Here is an 18,367-nt window from a genome sequence, read left to right as displayed (position 1 = left end):
ATTATCTCGTTGCGATTTTCATTTCGCATTGCGATTTTCATTTCGCATTGCGATTCTTTCGTTGCGATTTTCATTTCGCATTGCGATTTTCATTTCGCATTGCGATTTCCATTTCGCATTGCGATTTTAATTTCGCATTGCGATTTTCATTTCGCATTGCGATTCTCTCGTTGCGATTTTTATTTCGCATTGCGATTTTCATTTCGCATTGCGATTCTCTCGTTGCGATTTTCATTTCCGCATTGCGATTTTCATGTTGGGATTTTCATTTCGCGTTGCGATTGTATTTTCCGTGTTGCGATAGTCAAATGCATGCCTAATAGTGATAACAACTGAATAACAAGAGTTGGTTAAGTCAAAATGGTTGGCCTGAGTCATTAATTCAACTGAAAATGTTAAAAGTTCACACATAAAATCCACATAATACAACGTTTGCATTTAAAAATCACCTAAGTTAACAGTCTCAAAAGGTGAAGCCAATCGTGATTGGGATTTTAAAGATGATTGCCTTTTGCTTGACACCATATGAGCTTTGGATTTTGATGAGGATCCATATTTTGGTAGAGGAAAAGATGATTTTGATGGCACTGGTGATCCACATGTCAACCTTGTATGACCACTTTCCTTGCACCGACTACATGTCGATCTCTTCTTCTCTTCACCCTTAGACGGTATACGATCGTGACTTTTTGGTCGGCCAGGTAGCCTTCTGTCCATGGCTGGTGGCAAAACTGTTTGTAAGTCATCTGGTATGTCCCACTCAGAAGGATGTGGAATAGGGTAGACAATCTCGGCATAAGTCTGTCGATAAACTTCTGTAGTGTAGCAATCCATAGCGTATGCGCTTGAATCATCTTGGTTTAAATGAAGAGAAACTTTTATAACATGGCCACACGGATAACCAGATGTTTGCCATTTCATACAACTACACGTCTTTGCATTTAGATCGACTAGCCCATTTAAGTTATTATCCAGTACTTGAAACAAAGTGTTTGAACATGGTTCAACTCTCCATGACGTTGACTTCACAACACGTTTCGTTATCTTTTTTTCAGTCCATGGTGTAACACGATGTTCCAATGTTCCTGTAAATTTAAATAAACAATACTTAGTAAAATATATAAATATGATAAGTTACGAATTCAAAGAAATAATACCTGCATGGTTTCTTTTCTTGTAGTACCACTGTTGAATAGAGGCTCGAAAAAACTCCATTAACATAGTAATGGGTAATTTCCGGGAATGACGACTTAGAGCGTTGATTGATTCTGCACTATTAGACGTCATGAAACCATATCTTGCTCCAAGTTGATGTACTCTTGACCATCTTTCAAACCCGACATCTTCTAGTGTTTGAGCACACTGAGGCAAAACACGTCTTAAACAATTTATATGCTTATTGAAATCCACTTCCCGATAAGCTTTTACAGCCTTCCAGTATGTCCATTTGTGCTTTTTTATACCAGCAGACCTTGATTTTAGATTTCTATACAAATGAACACCACAAAGTCCATGAAAAGCATCTGGGAAACACCTTCTAACAGCGTTGTCAATTGAGTTTGCCCTATCGGATATGATTGTCAGATTGCTAATAGGACCTATGCAATCCCTAAGATGCCCCATAAACCATGTCCATGAATCAGAGGTTTCAGATTTGCCAACCCCGTAAGCTATTGGCAATATCCCATTGTTAGCATCCATGGCTACTGCTAATAAGTTTACTCCAAGGTATCGACCTTTCAAATGTGCTCCGTCAACTATAATAACTGGGCGCATGCAAGTAATAAACGAACGAATCTACAAAATAATATACACAAGAAATATAATCATTTAAATGTGAAATGCATGTAACTAACAAAAATGAGTCAACAAAATTATATTGATTTACTAACCGTAGCACCAATGGCGATAAACAGCAACTCAAAGCGTCCATCTCTATCTGTTTTGATATGAGTTACCGACCCAGGATTTTTCAGCTTTAAATTGTGACAATAAGCCGGCAGTTGGGCAAACGATGCTTCTGGCGACCCCCTCAACAATTCCAAGGCATAACATTTGGCTCTCCAAGCTTGAGAATATGATATACTAATCTTGAACCGAGCATTCATGTCAGTCATAATTTCATGTCCCCGATATACCCTGCCATTCAAAAACATTAACTCAGCCAGAAAACCACCCAACACCTTTTTGTTTGCCTGTCTATGGTGAGGAAAAACTTGGGTTCTTGAACATGTATGTTTATCAATAAAAGTCCTAACTTGAAACATTTTGCAATCTTTTATTCTCTTTGCAATCATACGCCACGTACAGTTTTTGTCAATCATACACCTTGTTTCGAAACGATCTTTGCTTGATTTGTTAACTTTTAGTTGATAGCCATCTTCCACACATTTTGTATACAAAGCTATCTTCAAGTCTTCCTTTGTATCAAAACAATCATCTTTCTTGACACGAATAACTTTTGTGTAACAATCAACTGCTTTCTTTGCCAACTCTTCTTCCGGTAACTGAAGTAATTCTGGCATATTCCAGTTATACTCCCGTGGCATTTTCTTTTCTTCGGGGACTTTTTCTTCTTCTTTTTCTTCTTCAGGATTATATGAATTACAGAATGGATGTTCAACATGTTCATTCACAGTCGTAACTTCCTCCTCATTATCATCAACAACATCTTCCTCGGCAACGGGTGTTTCATCATCAAAATTCGGGTATTGACCAATATTAAAATCATTACACACATGGTCTGTTTCTTCTTCTGAAACATCATCAAAATCCGTGTATTGACCAATATCAAAGTCCGGATATTGACCAAGACCAAATTTCGAATACTGACTAGTACTCACAATTTTTTCTGTTGGCTCATCATCGTCTAACTGGTCAATACGAAAACCGGAATTTGGTGCTGAAAGTTGATTGGGATTTGGATTAGAGAAAGGTTGTGGGTTTTGAGAAAAACTTAGTTGATTACTACCCGCTACTGACCCAACAATACTACTTCTAGGTTCAACAACATACAATGTAACATCATCTTGTGAAACACTAATGTAAGCAATGAATCGTTCAACATCTTCATTGTCGGTTAACAAATAAACTTTACCATTTCTCTGATAAGATAGCCTAAATCCACTTAGGGGCTCTAAATTCAATTTATTTGAAACACGTAGCATTAGAGTTTCATAAGTTAACTTTTGTAAAGACAATTTTAGTTGAAGATTCATGGGTAAAGGCATATATTGTAAAACACCATGAACATTATCCCATGACCCTCCAAAACACAAATCTATCCAAACATGATCAGATGATTTCATGGTTGTAAATTAATTTACTAAACAGACGAGCTGCGAAACTAAAACCTGTTGCCGGATTGGGAAGGATGTCGTTGGATATAGGAACGGATGTCGCCGGAGAGAGTGATAGATGGAGATGGAATGAGTTGCGATTTAGGGATTTAGTTTATGATTTCAGTGTTATATACCCAAAATTTCAGTGTTGTGATTTACAGATTCTCGTTGCGATTTACGGATTATCGTTGCGATTTACAGATTCTCGTTGCGATTTACGGATTATCGTTGCGATTTACGGATACGCGTTGCGATTTACGGATTATCGTTGCGATTTACGGATACGCGTTGCGATTTACGGATACGCATTGCGATTTACGGATACGCGTTGCGATTTACGGATACACGTTGCGATTTACGGATACGCGTTGCGATATACGGATACGCATTGCGATTTACCCATACGCGTTGCGATTTACGGATACACGTTGCGATTTACGGATACGCGTTGCGATTTATGTGTTCGCGTTGCGATTTTCATATTCGCGTTGCGATTATTGAAAATCGCAATGCGAATTTGTACTATCGCATCGCGATTTTCAAGAATCGCGTTGCGATTTTGGAAACTGATTTGCGATTCTGGGGATCGCGTTGCGATTTTTATTTCGCGTTGCGATTTTGTTGGTCATTTTGGCAAATCCAAAAAAAGTTGGTTAAAATCGTATATTATAACTTTTTTTTGGTCACTGAGGCGATTTTCTCAAAAAATTAATAGAATTGTTGATGTGATTTTTTTTAATGAAGACATGATATTATTTTATAGTGACACGTTAGTATCATCGTTAATTTTTTAATAACAGGTGACCAAAATAAAACCAAAACATAATATTATATATAATTTTAAAAAAAATAGTTTAATAATCAAAACGAAATCGTATAAATGGTTAGATGACACTTTTATTTATGTCTAATTTTTTAATAATACTCAATAATCTATAATTGACATATTTTTAAACAGTACTTTTTTTTACGTAACAATCAATTTTTTATTTATTGATGTTAATTTAATATTATAAAGATATATTATAAAAAAATATCTTTACAAATTCATTGTACTATATTCACGATATTCTTATTAAAATCTATAGATATCTTTAAAAAATTAATATTTTATTTTAAAAAAATTAAGTGGATAACTAATGAATATTTTTTAAACATTTAAAATTTTATTTTATTAGAACATCTTAATTGAATCGATATAACGAATCAAATGAGACATAAGTTGAATTGACTATTTAAGGTGAAGAAAAAAGAAGAATCGCTTTCACATTTATTATTTAACCTAACGTTAAATTAATCACTTGATTTAATTTTTGGTGTTCTTTTTCGTAATTATTTGAATTTAAATTTTTAAATTTTTATAATAATATATATTTTATTTTTCTTGTTTTTTCTAAATTCATTTTTGCTAAATTTTTTGACCTTAAAAATAAATTTTTAGGTATGTCTCTGTTTGTGATAAGTTTAAAAATATGACCATTGTTTTTAGTTACGTTCTAGTTGGGCAAGAGGAGTAGATAAAAAGTTAGTTGCATCACATGTCCTCAAACTATGATTCTCATCTCAAATTGATCCTTACATTTTTAAATATTTTAATTTCATCTGTAAACTATGACTCTCATTCTAAATTAGCCCTTAAAACTTTGAACATTCTATTTTCGTCTCTAAACTATGAGTATCATTCTAAATTGGTCCTCAGACTTTTGAATCTTCCAATTTCATCCCCAAATTCATCCAAATATGTAATTAGTTTCAACTATAGTTTAGCCTAAATTTTATTTTTTCAAACATATAACAATATAATTTGGCCTAACGATTTTATTAACAAGGGATGTGATTAGTATTTACATATAATTTGGGATGAAATTGAAATGTTAAAAAAGCTTGGGGACCAATTTAGAATGAAGATCATAGTTTGGGGATGAAAATGAAATGTTTAAAAGTTTAGGGGCCAATTTAGAATGAGAGTCATAATTGAAGGAATGTGATGCAATTAACTCGTAGATAAATTAAAATGTAAATTACTGGTTTTTATTAATGAAATTCCCTTGCGCTTACACATAAAAAACCTGTCCTACGTTCAACAGACTCTCATGAGGAACATTAAAGATCACGCTATGCGCCCTACATATCTTCCTAAGAAACGCATATATATAGTCGATTGCTATTTTATTGTAAAATCTTGAATCCCTTCTTGCTCTCACCACTGTGTTTCCCATAATGTGTACCACCCCAGCATCCCTACAGCTATTCAAAAACTCTAACTCGTCGGTCTCGGTCTGGCTGCTTACTTGCCCCGAAGATCTTACCGTCGCACTTGTATGCATCGGAGATCTCACCGGCACAATTGAATCCACCGATGAAATTGTGGTATCAACATAGGAGCAAGTTGTGTTGCCATTGTTGTTCAACAGTCCGTCCCTGGACCGCTCGGTTTGCTGGCCATATAAGCTGTATTCATCCGAATCTGAAAAACCTTCCATCATTGACTCGAGCCGCACAAATAAGAAGAGGCTATCAAATAGCTTTTTCTCAAAATCATCATCTTTCTTATGAAGGTCTTTGTAGCCATACCTAGCCACGCAACGAAACATATGGAAATTCTTTGGTCCAATCCGTTTCACAAGGAACCTTTCTTCTTCCGGAACAGTGTAGACCGGAAGGTATTTCACACAGACGAAAACAACCGCAGAATGGATCGCAGGTAGGTTAGTGATGAAATGGGAAAATATGTGAGGCACACCACTTGCTAGCTCAGTGTAGACTAATCCAATTCCGGGAACTCGAACTAATCCTAAACTAGGGCCAAGTCCAAGAATCCATGCCATCGAAACCTTACTATGCATCTCAAACTCATATCGCTTCAGCGTACCGTAATGCCAAACATACATGATGAGCAAAAATGCTGCTGCAATAACAAGAGGAACCCACCCACCTTGATCAACCTTGAAGAGTACAGCAGAAAAGTATATGCACTCTACAACCAACGACAAGCCGGTGAAGAGGAGGACAAGAATCCAGTGACATCGCCAAACCAAAATCATGATTAAAGTCATAAGCAACGTTGTTACCAACATGACAATCACCACAGCTGTCCCTGCATTAACATGAATTATGATACAATTAAGTGTAATTCTTAGGTACATGTATCGATCGAAATGATACCATTGATAAAAGTAAGAAGGGATAATAACTTACCATAAGCATTTCCGATTTGGCTTTGGTTCTTGAATCCAGCAGTAACAGCAATGCAAAGAATCATAAGAATCCAATTAATATCCGGAACATATATCTGACCAAGGAACTTCTTTGATGTATGTACAACCTTCACTCGTGGGAAACAACCAAGTGCAAGGGATTGTTTGATAATCGAAAAGGTTGCTGTTATGGTAGCCTGACTTGCAACAATAGCAGCAGCAGTAGCAATAACAAAAACAGGCCAATATATGCTATCTGCATTATAAACAAGTAATTAGAATCTGCAAATAAATTCTTACCACGTTAATGGGACAACAAAGTACCGTTCCAGACAGGATTATAATGACCATAAAATAGGTATTATAAGAACAAACCTGGGATAGAGCGATAAAATGCATCGACCACATGGTCCCTGTTACTCATAAGGTAGGCAGCTTGTCCGGAATATGCTAGGAGAAGGCAAGGAAATACTACTGCAGTAAATGCAAGTTGCACAGCTGAAACTGGAAAATGGGATAGATCAGCAAAAAGTGCCTCGGTACCTGTTACGATTCATTAGTCGTCAAAATCATTTCATCAGCTTCAGTGCAAGTTTATGAACTTAGAATTGATAATTTATGGGAAATATTTGGGATATAAACGTACGACAGTAAGTTTACCTGTGATACTAAGCATAATACCCCCAAGAGAGGTCCATCTATCTTTCCCTCCTCTCTTAAAATACCGGTAGATGTATATAGGTGAAAATGCTTTTAAAACACTGCTGTCATACTTCCAAATATTAAATATGCCGATGCCCCCGATTACAAGAAACCAAATAAGCACAATTGGGGCAAAGAGCCAGCTAACTTTATCTGTACCATAGTGTTGCATGCTAAATAAACCTACTAATATTACAACAGCCACAACCACAACAACACCTGCATAATGGAAAAAGAAAATAAGTTCTGGCCTAAGAAACAGGCGGCTAAATATTGTCAAATGTGTTCAAACAAAGGGTGCAAAGAAAGAATAAAGTTTAAGGAAGAGAAAGGAGGTACCGTTGCTCATCTGTGGATGGTTCACTTTGATGCCCCCTGCGGCTGAAAGAACTGCCAAAGAGAGCAGGCAAAGAAGTGTGCTGACATTAGCATATCAACAATATATTTACACAATTTCCATGGAGTAAAATGGGTTAAGAAATAATACTGATAAAAACAATAGTAATAAATGATAAAAGCACGTAGTTTATGACATCTGGAATATATCCTAAAATCTTAGCTTTAGCAGGTGTGGTAGCATCACTGAGTAAGTCTTCCACGTGTTGGCATTTAGCGATGAGTATAGAAGCAAATGTTTCCAAATTGGATGGTAAAAAGGGCATTTTTCAAGAATCATGAAGGGGAACAGAAAATATGAGTTCAGGTGTTTGCCCAATTTCAATGTTCTGTATGAACAACTACCATTTAGTAATTTGCATTTAAGAATAAGTCTTTACTAGAATATGAGCTATCCTTGGATTTTAAAAAATCATGTTCAATGAGAACAGCAGGCAAGACAATGCATGCCATTTTCTTCTCTCTTTTTCCTGGATCATATAATCCATTTCACTTCCATTCTACCAGATGTTTATATGTATATTCCCCAAAGGCAAACCTATCCTGTGAATCGTTTTTTCTAATATCGAACATAATGGAGACTTCGACAGACTGTAATTTTGAAATATATTTCTTCCATATATTCTCCAAGTGGTTCCTCTAATAATTAGAAATTCAAGCGGATAAGAAAATTTTTCGCTAATGGGTTTGATAGGAAAAGCGTAACTTAGGTTTCAGAGTATAGTACGACTTCCATGCTACCAATTAAGAACAATTTGACAAGTAAAAAAAATATTGTGATAAAAATTCAATTAACTTTCTAATAAAATCAGGGTCAATGCGTGTAGATACCTTTTTCTTTTATTTGTTTCAAAATTCAAAGACACTTGCCTAACAGAAAAGGGCCAACACGAAAGGTAAGGCATCTTGACCCTTTTCTCGGGTCACTGGAAGTCAAGCATGCGGAGTGTAAGAAAAATACCTGATATTGCAGGAGTCAATATTCCATCACCGATGACCATACATGTACCAACCAGGACAAGAATAAGAAGCGCATTCTTCCTAAACACATGTCTCTCTAGCCATCTCTTTGTTTTAGCAGCAAATGATTGTTCATGAAATGTAGAACGACTATAAGTTGTTAGCTCCTCATCAGTCCTGTGTTGATTAGGAATAGTTTTTATGTTTGCATGTCTGCAGAGCAATGAATATAGAGCAAATGTTCCACCTGCAGACAAAAAAGACATGCGGTTCTAATGGTAGTGTCTCATGAGCATCGGAAAGAGAAAGATTCGTTATCAACAATTAAAAGATAAGTAGGTGAAATTACTGTTAGTATTATTGAAGTGGACTAGGTTAATGAAAGAAACAATTATTCAAGTCTATGATTCTGCATGCTGTGATGCATTGAGAAGCATTTTATTTGTCAAAATCATGTCTCGGATTAAATTACATTATGCATATCCTCATTCACTGATATAAGCTCACCTTGACCGTTGTCATTTGCTTTACACACAACAAACACATACTTCAGGAGCGGTATAAGTGTAAGGGAGTATATAATCAATGAAAGAGCTCCAATAACATCCTCTGGGTCTTCAATTTTACCAGGAAATGTATTGTAGAAAACATAAAGGGGAGAAGTGCCCAAGTCACCATAAACCACTCCGAGACTTTGGAACGCAAGCCGCAGAAGCAATAATGCGGAGGATTTCTGTCGGGAATTGAAACCATATCAGAAACTACAACTGATCCAAATAACAAAAGGACTGCAATATCATCAAAACCCATTTATTCAAAGCAAATTGAGTTTTATACATGCTACTTGCATTTATCTCATATGAGACAATCACTTAAAATGCATAGAAGACTGAAAATGAATTACAATTTTATGCAAAGTAAAGGCTTTAAATCCTTCCTCTAATAATGTAGATTAACATGAACCGAGACCGAGAGCTACTTTATTTCAATTAACCTCAAAAGAAACCTTGTACCTAGAAAACAAAGACATAAACAGAGAGGAACCAAAACAATTGAAAACATACCTTCTCCTTGTACATGTTTCTGAGCCTCCCAGCCTCTTCATCCATTGGCTGATCAAGCTTCCGCTCCAAATCCCACATGCTTCCCTTGTTGTCATTATCTTCATCAATCTCAACTCTTGAAGCCATTTCCATACTGAATCAATATTATACTCAAGCTATCAGTAAGTACCCCACACAACTCGATTTCGAATTCCCAAACTGTTCAAATTTTATTTTGCAGGAAATGAACCCAGTTGGTCAAATCTATCTTCACTTGAAGTCCATGCAAAATCTGATTGTGAATTAGACGCCGCCAGCAAAATCCTGCAAATGAATTGAAACCAGAAGCAATAACAACGCCAAAATTCAATATCTAACCAAGATTGTAAATTGGAATTCAGAATTCGAGAGGATCTCGGAAAAACTGAAAAGGAACCAAAACTTAAAATCACAGATGAAGAGCCTGAACTTTTAACAAACACTAAGGAAGCTAAAATGGACCAAAAATTAAATCTTTGAAACAACAATTTGTTGCCAACTTGCCATATACACCAAAAAAATGAAGAAACACCAGGTAAAAGTGAATCCAATAACCAAATGAAGAACAGACCGGCACCAAGGATGGCTCAAATGAGGAACATAAATGAATGACTTAAAGGACAGACAAAGATTTCTTTTTTCATTCATAACTGCAAAAGGAAGAGTCCCAAAGGTGGGGTCAACCCAAATATCGACCACACAGGATCATCTACCACCAAGTACAAAACAAACTCAAAGTAAAAAAAATTCTTTAACATACGTACCACTTTGAACAAAAATCAAAGTAAAACCGAGCGTGAGACGATCAAAAACAAGAACCCCAGGTCGTCTTTCTCGTAAACAACTAAAACTTGTAACACAGATAGAAGAGATACCGTTTTGTTTTTGCAGGTTCTCAGTAAACTTTTCTTTCGACAGTGACACTTAAAACTCTCGGCCAGCTTTTTTAGTTTGAGAAAAATACTGCGCTGAGGCACGGAAGAAAGTAGCGGTATTTGGTTTTTGTTCTTATGTGTTTCTTAGGGAAAACTACGTAGTTAATTAATCAACTATTCTCCCGATTTCAATTTTGTTCATCCAATTTTTTTATTTTCAAAATCATCATTAAATTTACGTATTTTTTTATTTTAATCACTTACCATTGAAAAGTATACAGAACCTTTGACGTAATTTTTCAAAAAAAAAATTGTAATTTAAAAATAGAAGAGACCGGACTATTGCCGGGTGGGATTAGCCGATTTGCAAATTACACTATATCAATTGTGAAGTCTGAACAAGTTCCTGGAAATATTTACCAATGGGAGCTTTCGATTCATATTTATGGTTCGAAAACAATGATGTGGGCGACCTCCCTGACTGAAGTTCTGACAGTACAATTACAACAACTTCTCGAAGTTTGCAAATCGTCTAATCGGGAAGTTAAGTACCCCATATTAATATAAGACTAAAATAAAATGATATAGATTTGGTTATTATTTAAATAATAAAATTGATAAAAAATTATTAATAATATTATTATTTTTATTTAAAATATTATTTTTTTAATATTTTCGGTTATTTTTTAGTGTCTAATAATGTTTTCGATTATTTTTTCGAAAATCCAATTAAAACGCCTAATAATAATAAAATTGGTCATTTTTAAGCCTAATAATGTTTTCGGTTATTTTTTATCGGTTTTTTTTATTTAAACAATAACAAAACCGGTGACGCCTTTTATTAACCGAATATTAAAGCTGTCGCATGTAAGCATTTCCCTGTCTAATCACATCCAGCAATCCTCTCGCCTCTTTTATTTTTTAAGTTATAAATTCTTTTTTAAGGATAAATTAGATATAAAATTATTATTTAAGTACTTATTTGATGTTTTAACTATAATTTAAGAGTAAAACCAAATATTAATATTTTTACGAATGTTTTATCTTAATGTATATAATGGTGGAGTGATTATTTTGTTATAAATCGATAATATTAGTAACTAATATGTTATTTTTAAAACTTCAGTGGAAAAAATAAAAATTTACTCAAACATCAATGACTAGTTGAATAGTTTACCCTTAAAATATTTATACGGTGATTATCCATTTGTTTATTAATGATATGACTGCGGGGCTGTATAAGGGGAAGGTAGTGTAACACAAATTATATAATCTAATGAAGATAACATTTGCTTTTTTAAGTGGATAATGATGACATCTTTTTTTAGTTTCCAAGTGGAGAATTATAACACAGACGCGAAATTAATTAGGTGACAAATTAAGTTTGACATTAGTAAAAATAGTTCTTAAAAAATGTAAATAAAAGGATATTGTTTGTATAATTATTTTTTTAATAATATAAATATTTTTAAATAATGACAATTCGATTCCATTAATAAAAATAATAGAATGATTCAGAACTACAACACATTCAAATATATAGATAAAAATGAGGACAACATTCACACAAAAAAAAAGCATACAAAAAACATAAATATTAAATCCAAAGAAACAAATAAAAATGAGACATTTATAAAACTCATTATCTCTGTTGAATGATACGTTTTACGAAATGATAAAAGAGTGGTGAGTGAACTAAAGTATCCGACAGGCTGTTTCGCTTTTCGATTTTGATTATATCAATGAACCACCTTTTGTCAAAAAAAAATATTTGACTTTACGAGATTACTGATAAATTTATTACAACGTTCAACTTGGTAACTTAATCGATCATCATCATCGGTCTATAAAATGCTTGTATGTTTTAAACAGTTTATACCTTGATGTTATGTTGATGATAAATAAAGTTTTTAAAACATATAGTGAGGGCTTTCGAATAATTAGGAAAACAATCACATATTCGAACATATATTTTTTACCAGATTCTCAGAGGGAAGGAGGTTTCACTAGCTTCTATTTGTAGTTTTGTACAACGTGCAATGATACACATCCTAGAAAAGCTTGATAATGATCATGCAAATGAATAATTACAGGTTTTACAATTTAAATTCCAGAAGCATTCTCTTACTCCTACCTTAGATACAGAGAAACCAAGAACTGGGAGAAGAGTATGAATTCACCGACAACGGTAGCCGGAGAGTGTATTCCAAGAAACGGGACAATATCTACCTGCAACCAGTTTTCAACAGCTGATCCCACCACTGCACCAGCAACAAGCCCCCCTATAGTAATCAATGTAGCCTTACCTGCAAAGATAGGGAGGAAAGCATAAGTTTAAATAAATGAAATTTGTACAATTATGCAGTCTAATCTATTGGCATGCTTTGGCAGAAAGGAGCATAAAATCCCCAATGGCATGCCGACTTCCTTTGGCTTTTAAGGACTTCAATAGCAAAACCAAAGTTCGAGTCGAGGAAAGCCGAAAAAGTTAGCTCAAAGATAGAAATGAACTAAAAATTATGATAAATCACATGACGGGGACACAAAGAAGAGTCAGAAATACAGAATGATTATAAAGGCACTACAAATCTTCTATAGCAAGCATTATAATCCATATGCACGAAAGCTCATTACCTAACTTCACATTCTTTCGGGTCATAAAATATAAGGAAGCACCAAAGCTGCTTGCTAAGATGAGCACGGGAACGTCAGGTCCGGCGTAAGGAATAACCGAGGACGTAGAAGCTCCATTCACATAAGTTAGAACCATAAGAGCTCCATACACACCGACTTGTATGCCCAATTCACTAGAAACTGGAGTTTCAACTGAAACTGGTAAATTCTTAACAGTTGTTTGCACCCACCGAGGCATCGATCCCACCCCGGGAGGATTAACAGGTTTAACATCTGCATATCGAATGCTTCTGTCCACAACTTTCCCGGCTCGTCGTTGGGTTAAGCTCCGCATGAGCAGCATATCATATGCAGCCTCAACCTAAAACATAAACAACAAAAACTATAGACAACCATACAGGAGCCAATACTGGAAACATGCAGTTCATATTTTCAGGAGGAAAAAAGGAACAATCAACCCAATACTGGAAACATGCAGTTCATATTTTCAGGAGGAAAAAAGGAACAATCAACCGGTGGTTCTTGTCTATAGGATCTTCTTGGTTAAGTGAACAAAGCTATAGATGAATCACCATAAGCATCATAATTTCACTTCATGGAAACAATATAACAAGCATCTGTCTAATCTAGAAAATGAGAAATGTTCATCAAACACTATCCTAGTACATAGAACACTAACAAAAGGCAAATTACATGCTTTAAAGAACATTTTTTTTTCTTTTTGGATGGGGAACTGTAAAGAACAACAATTATTCTAAATTGATGCAATAAAATCACAGGTGATCAACACAAAGGAAAAAAAATCAAATCCCAATTTTGAGAACAGAAATAAATGTAGGAATTTGCAAATATGCATTGAGAAGATTGGAAATGCTAACGAGTAGGAAAATGAACAAATATACACAAAAAGTTTAATATTTGATCACCCAAATTTTTTTAGCGTTAGAAATTTCTCAAATTGAAGAGAGAGAGGCAGTGAATTAACCTGAGCAATAGCTCCTTGGTCATCCTTAATAGAGGCAACAATCGAGTTCTTGGCGAGAAGAATATCATCAAAAGAAGCACTTTCGGAGACTCCAAGGAGCTTGAGCGCGTTCTCAACTGACATCTCGAATGGAGCTGAGTCATCAGCTTGTGAACCAGCTCGAGCGGCTAATATTCGCCGGGCGTGGAGGATTTGCGCGGCTCTCCAGGGCTCGGTCTTCGTGGGTTTACAAGAAGGGTGTGTTTGGTTGACCGTCGGTCTAGGAATAGGGCTTACCGGAGTGAGACGGTTTGACCGGACGGAGAGTGTGGTTGCAGCCATTTTTGGAACAAAGAATGAGAAAAAAATACCTCTATTTTTGGGGACAACCGAGAATGTAAGGTGAATTTAATCAGACATGAAAGAAAAAAAAAAAGCTTAATCTTTTTCTTTTGATTAGGGCCGTTCGATTGTCTGACCATATGATTCTTGTAAATTTTGTTCTTAAAAAAATTAAAATTTGAGGAAATTACGGCCAAAAACTGTCTTTTTAACAGTTCACAGTTCCTAGTGGCATGGCATAGCTTAAGGCAAGAGGATATGTTAAGATCAAAGCAAAAAAAAAATCACTAAAAATTTGTGGCCATGAGAGTGAACACCATGTGTACACGTCTCTATTTTCTGGACAATCCCTTAATTAAACAAAAGAGAGAAGGAAAAGTCATTGGGAGCAGTTGAAAGGCGCTACGTTGAAGAACAAACGTCGACAAAACCATGTTGGCTATGAGTAAATGGTTCACGCTGACACCTTTTATGTCAAGCAGATACAATAAGAGAGTTGGGTTTTTCGGTAGAGCTGATTCTATTCGAGTCCATGCCGATGGAGGAGGAGACAACAACAACAGTAAAAGCAACGACGAGAGGAAGAAAGTTGTTGTGGTTGGCTCGGGGTGGGCTGGTCTCGGTGCTGCTCACCACCTATGCAATCAGGTTCTTGCTATATTGTTTTTAGGGGGAAGAATGTTGCCTTTCCTTGATTAACTTTCAGTTTTGTGATTTTTTTTGTTTTGTTTCAGGGATTTGAAGTTACAGTTCTTGATGGAGGTGATGGTATTGGCAGTCCAGATAATATCGGCATCCAAGGTTAATCATTCTAACACCGATTTTGATGCTCTTTTGCCATTGATGAATCATACAGATGCAGTGTAAGCAAATAACAAAAATCCAAATTCATTTGCCACGGAAGGCATGGTTTTCCCATTGATAAGAATTGACGATGAGCTTATATTACTATGAACTTTGTTTCATATGAATCCCATTTTCTAGAACTATAGGATAAGTAAGCTGTAGTGCAGGACTGCAATGTTACACACATAAACCAACATCTTTGTCCTTGATGTTAGACTTAGAGGACATAACAGGTCACGGAATATTTTGATTAATTTCCTTAAATTTAGTTTTACAATGTTGTGCAGTAATATAATTTATGTTGCTTCAATAACAGTTTGTTTATTAGATTCTCTCATTGAAGATTGAGGACTGATCTCCATTTCTTTTTTATGGAGTAGGGTTTTGGTATCCCTATAAAAATATATTTAGTCTTGTTGATGAGTTGGGTATAAAGCCCTTTACTAGCTGGACAAGATCTGCACAGTATTCAGCAGAAGGATTGGAGGTATTTACCAGGAACTCTTCTGGTTGAATATCATTAATTGCTTGTGATTTTGCTAAACAGATTCAGGATAACCGTGCAGGTCGAATTTCCAGTATACCAGGAACTCCCACAATTGCCAACTCCATTAGGAACCTTATACCACACACAAGTATTTCTTAATTCCATCTTCATGTTTTCTTTGTTAGACTGTAAAGTCTCTTTATTAGCATTTGAAGATTGTACCATATTTGCAGTTCGTCAGGCTCCCGTTTGTGGATAGATTATCATCGCTTCCTCTGATGACTGCAGGCAAGTAGTAATGATTCATTTTCTCTCCAATGAGAGGCGATTATCATAACTTGATGCTTCAAATGATTATTCTATGGCAATCTTTCTTTGCTTTCTATTTATTTCAGTCATCGGCTGACTGCTCCTTCTGTCTCCAGTAATCGACTTCGACAACACCGATGTTGCCTGGAAAAAGTATGATTCAAGTAAGGATTCCCTTTCAGTAGTAGATTCCAGCATTGAGGTGAACTTTTCAAGTTCCTTATTCAGAGCTTTAACTGGTAGATACTGCAAGGGAGCTCTTTAAACAGTTTGGATGCTCTGAGAGGCTCTATCAGGATATTTTCAGTCCATTACTTCAAGTGGGTTTGTTTGCTCCAGCAGAGCAATGTAGTGCTGCAGCAACTCTTGGACTGCTATATTATTTAGTTCTTGCCCACCAGGTTTGATTGTTGAAATCTGCTAGATATTCACTATTCTTCTCACATATAGTTAATATGATACCCGATCTTTGATCTGTTCGTGCCTCGAACTGACTCGGTGTAGTTTTATTTATGGATGGTTATAGAAGCACTTCGATGTAGTATTTTGCCGTGGTTCCACAACGGAGAAGATCTTCGAGCCGTGGGTGGAGTCTCTGAAGGCTAAAGGTTGTGAAATACTGGAGGGTAAAAGGGTGACAGATTTCAAAGTCAATGAGGAAACAGGTTGCATAACGGAAGTAGTTTCTGGCAAAGAGACCTACACTGCTGATGCAGCTATATTGACTGTTGGGATCGCCACACTTCAAGAAACTATCAAGAACAGGTTTTCCGTTCTGGACTTTTCTTACATCGGATGCATTTTCATGCAATATATGAAAAATAGTTTTAGTATGTTGATATGTTGATAGAAAGCTTGAAGTTCAAAGGTTTGAGTAGATGGTCATCCATGCTTTATGTTTTCTCCACATCTTTAGTATAGTTTTAGTGCTTCAGTTGATCCCTCTTTTCAGCTATCCTGTTTAACTGGCAGTTGAGCCCTGTTTAGTGCAGCATTATGTAAACAGGAAGAGTTTCGGAAAATTTTGAACTTGGCCGGCATCGATTTGGTTACCGTCAAGTTACGGCTGGATAGGAAGGTCCGTGCACAGAACTTCCCTTGGTTTAGAACTGAATATCATGACAGCAATCTTGTGCATTTCTTTAGTGGATTTCCTTGTTTTGATCAAGACTATGCTTTGACAGGGTGCTAAAGTTGACATTATGTTTGAATATACAGGTTTTAATCCCGAATCCAAGCAACGCTTGTGCTGGATTCGATGATCTATTTGGGTGTACCTTCTTCGACTTGACCGCAATTCATGATGAGCATAAAGGTGATACGGAAACCATATTACAAGCTGATTTTGTAAGTCTTTGCATTCAAACATGGATCATAACTTTGTCATTGGAGGGAAAGAATTAAAACATGGATCTAATCTTTATCTTGCCATGCAGTATCATGCCAATGAGTTGCTGCCTTTGAAAGATGATCTTGTAATTGAAAAAGTTATGCCATATCTTTCTAAGTGCATAAATGGCCTTGAGAGAGCCAATGTGGTGGACAAAGAAATCAGAAGGTTTCCGAAAGGATTGACTCATTTTTTTCCAGGTGAGCAACCAACAGCCTAATCGAATTGAACAGTGATATTGGGTGTGAAGGGAACAATAAGTACCCAAGGAAGATTATGATGAGGATGTGGGGACGAAAACCTATAAATAGACCCGACCAACGTCGTCTTGTACCGTTTTCAGACCTTTATAAAGCATTCTGCAATATGTTAAGATGCTTTTGGACTAAATAAACAATTAATTTTGTGTTCTTGCTTCTCGAAAAGGTTCGTGGTTCCTAATTTGTTTATGGCCGGAGACTGGATTATAACCCGACATGGTTCCTGGTCACAGGTTTGCTATTGTGATCTCAAATTGCATATCATTTAGCAAGGGACTTTGAAGGCATTATATAACCGGTTTGAACATGTTTTTCTGCTGCTTATAATAGGAGAAATCTTATGTCACGGGGCTTGAAGCTGCAAATAGAGTGGTAGATTACCTTGAAGAAGGGAGTTTCGCCAGAGTGATACCTGTTGAGGAAGATGAGCCTCACATCGAAGCACTTCGCAACTTAAATAGAAGGGTTAATGAGATTATCAGCCAAGTTCCGTTGTCCGGATATTTTCTTCAATAGATCTAATACAAATAATGTATGCAAATTCCTACACTCATGCAGCAGAGTTCACTTATGAATTGGGAT

General features: G+C 35.8%; 3 protein-coding genes across 5 annotated transcripts; 1 reads left to right on the top strand and 2 right to left on the bottom strand.

Annotated features, from left to right (window-relative positions):
* Window positions 1-5,346: 5,346 nt before the first annotated feature.
* LOC120190502 (potassium transporter 11-like) lies at window positions 5,347-10,023 on the bottom strand. 3 transcript variants are annotated; one of them, XM_039193581.1, is made up of 8 exons: window positions 9,661-10,023; window positions 9,104-9,329; window positions 8,564-8,843; window positions 7,580-7,659; window positions 7,199-7,459; window positions 6,914-7,081; window positions 6,540-6,794; window positions 5,347-6,438 (listed from the first exon to the last, which is right to left on the bottom strand). In XM_039193581.1, exons 1-8 carry the CDS (start codon window positions 9,790-9,792, stop codon window positions 5,396-5,398), a joined length of 2,445 nt encoding a protein of 814 aa, XP_039049512.1. In that variant the 5' UTR covers window positions 9,793-10,023; the 3' UTR covers window positions 5,347-5,395. The 3 variants fall into 3 exon arrangements, with proteins under 3 accessions (XP_039049512.1, XP_039049509.1, XP_039049511.1); XM_039193578.1 differs by having other exon boundaries at window positions 7,580-7,630; window positions 8,598-8,843; XM_039193580.1 differs by lacking the exon at window positions 9,104-9,329 and having other exon boundaries at window positions 7,580-7,630; window positions 8,598-8,843; window positions 9,661-9,751.
* Window positions 10,024-12,593: 2,570 nt separating this feature from the next.
* Window positions 12,594-14,550, bottom strand: LOC120190506 (protein CHAPERONE-LIKE PROTEIN OF POR1, chloroplastic-like). Its single transcript, XM_039193584.1, has 3 exons — window positions 14,173-14,550; window positions 13,188-13,548; window positions 12,594-12,859 (listed from the first exon to the last, which is right to left on the bottom strand). Exons 1-3 carry the CDS (start codon window positions 14,491-14,493, stop codon window positions 12,684-12,686), a joined length of 858 nt encoding a protein of 285 aa, XP_039049515.1. The 5' UTR covers window positions 14,494-14,550; the 3' UTR covers window positions 12,594-12,683.
* Window positions 14,551-14,874: 324 nt separating this feature from the next.
* LOC120190504 lies at window positions 14,875-18,338 on the top strand. Its single transcript, XM_039193583.1, has 12 exons — window positions 14,875-15,141; window positions 15,228-15,294; window positions 15,720-15,826; window positions 15,906-15,974; window positions 16,060-16,114; window positions 16,252-16,299; window positions 16,379-16,536; window positions 16,662-16,900; window positions 17,123-17,213; window positions 17,354-17,482; window positions 17,572-18,018; window positions 18,116-18,338. Exons 1-11 carry the CDS (start codon window positions 14,926-14,928, stop codon window positions 17,743-17,745), a joined length of 1,353 nt encoding a protein of 450 aa, XP_039049514.1. The 5' UTR covers window positions 14,875-14,925; the 3' UTR covers window positions 17,746-18,018; window positions 18,116-18,338.
* Window positions 18,339-18,367: the final 29 nt, after the last annotated feature.

This window comes from Hibiscus syriacus, unplaced genomic scaffold, assembly GCF_006381635.1.
Source record: "Hibiscus syriacus cultivar Baekdansim isolate YM2019G1 unplaced genomic scaffold, ASM638163v2 tig00116962_pilon, whole genome shotgun sequence".
Classification (NCBI taxonomy): domain Eukaryota; kingdom Viridiplantae; phylum Streptophyta; class Magnoliopsida; order Malvales; family Malvaceae; genus Hibiscus; species Hibiscus syriacus.
The sequence above is the reverse complement of the archived record's forward strand: the minus strand, read 5'-3'. Positions and strand labels throughout refer to the sequence as shown.

Bases quoted from the DNA above. Each gene is read 5' to 3' on its own strand.
- LOC120190506 (XM_039193584.1), bottom strand. From the start codon at position 14,493: ATGGCTGCAACCACACTCTCCGTCCGGTCAAACCGTCTCACTCCGGTA. The intron at 13,549-14,172 runs GTTAATTCACTG...TTTATGTTTTAG, and splicing joins ACCAAGGAGCTATTGCTCAG to GTTGAGGCTGCATATGATAT. The intron at 12,860-13,187 runs GTAATGAGCTTT...CTATCTTTGCAG, and splicing joins CCGAAAGAATGTGAAGTTAG to GTAAGGCTACATTGATTACT.
- LOC120190502 (XM_039193581.1), bottom strand. From the start codon at position 9,792: ATGGAAATGGCTTCAAGAGTTGAGATTGATGAAGATAATGACAACAAG. The intron at 7,082-7,198 runs GTAAACTTACTG...GAATCGTAACAG, and splicing joins TATTATGCTTAGTATCACAG to GTACCGAGGCACTTTTTGCT. The intron at 6,795-6,913 runs GTTTGTTCTTAT...TTTATAATGCAG, and splicing joins ATTTTATCGCTCTATCCCAG to ATAGCATATATTGGCCTGTT.
- LOC120190504 (XM_039193583.1), top strand. From the start codon at position 14,926: ATGTTGGCTATGAGTAAATGGTTCACGCTGACACCTTTTATGTCAAGC. The intron at 15,295-15,719 runs GTTAATCATTCT...TTTATGGAGTAG, and splicing joins AGATAATATCGGCATCCAAG to GGTTTTGGTATCCCTATAAA. The intron at 16,537-16,661 runs GTTTGATTGTTG...GGATGGTTATAG, and splicing joins ATTTAGTTCTTGCCCACCAG to AAGCACTTCGATGTAGTATT.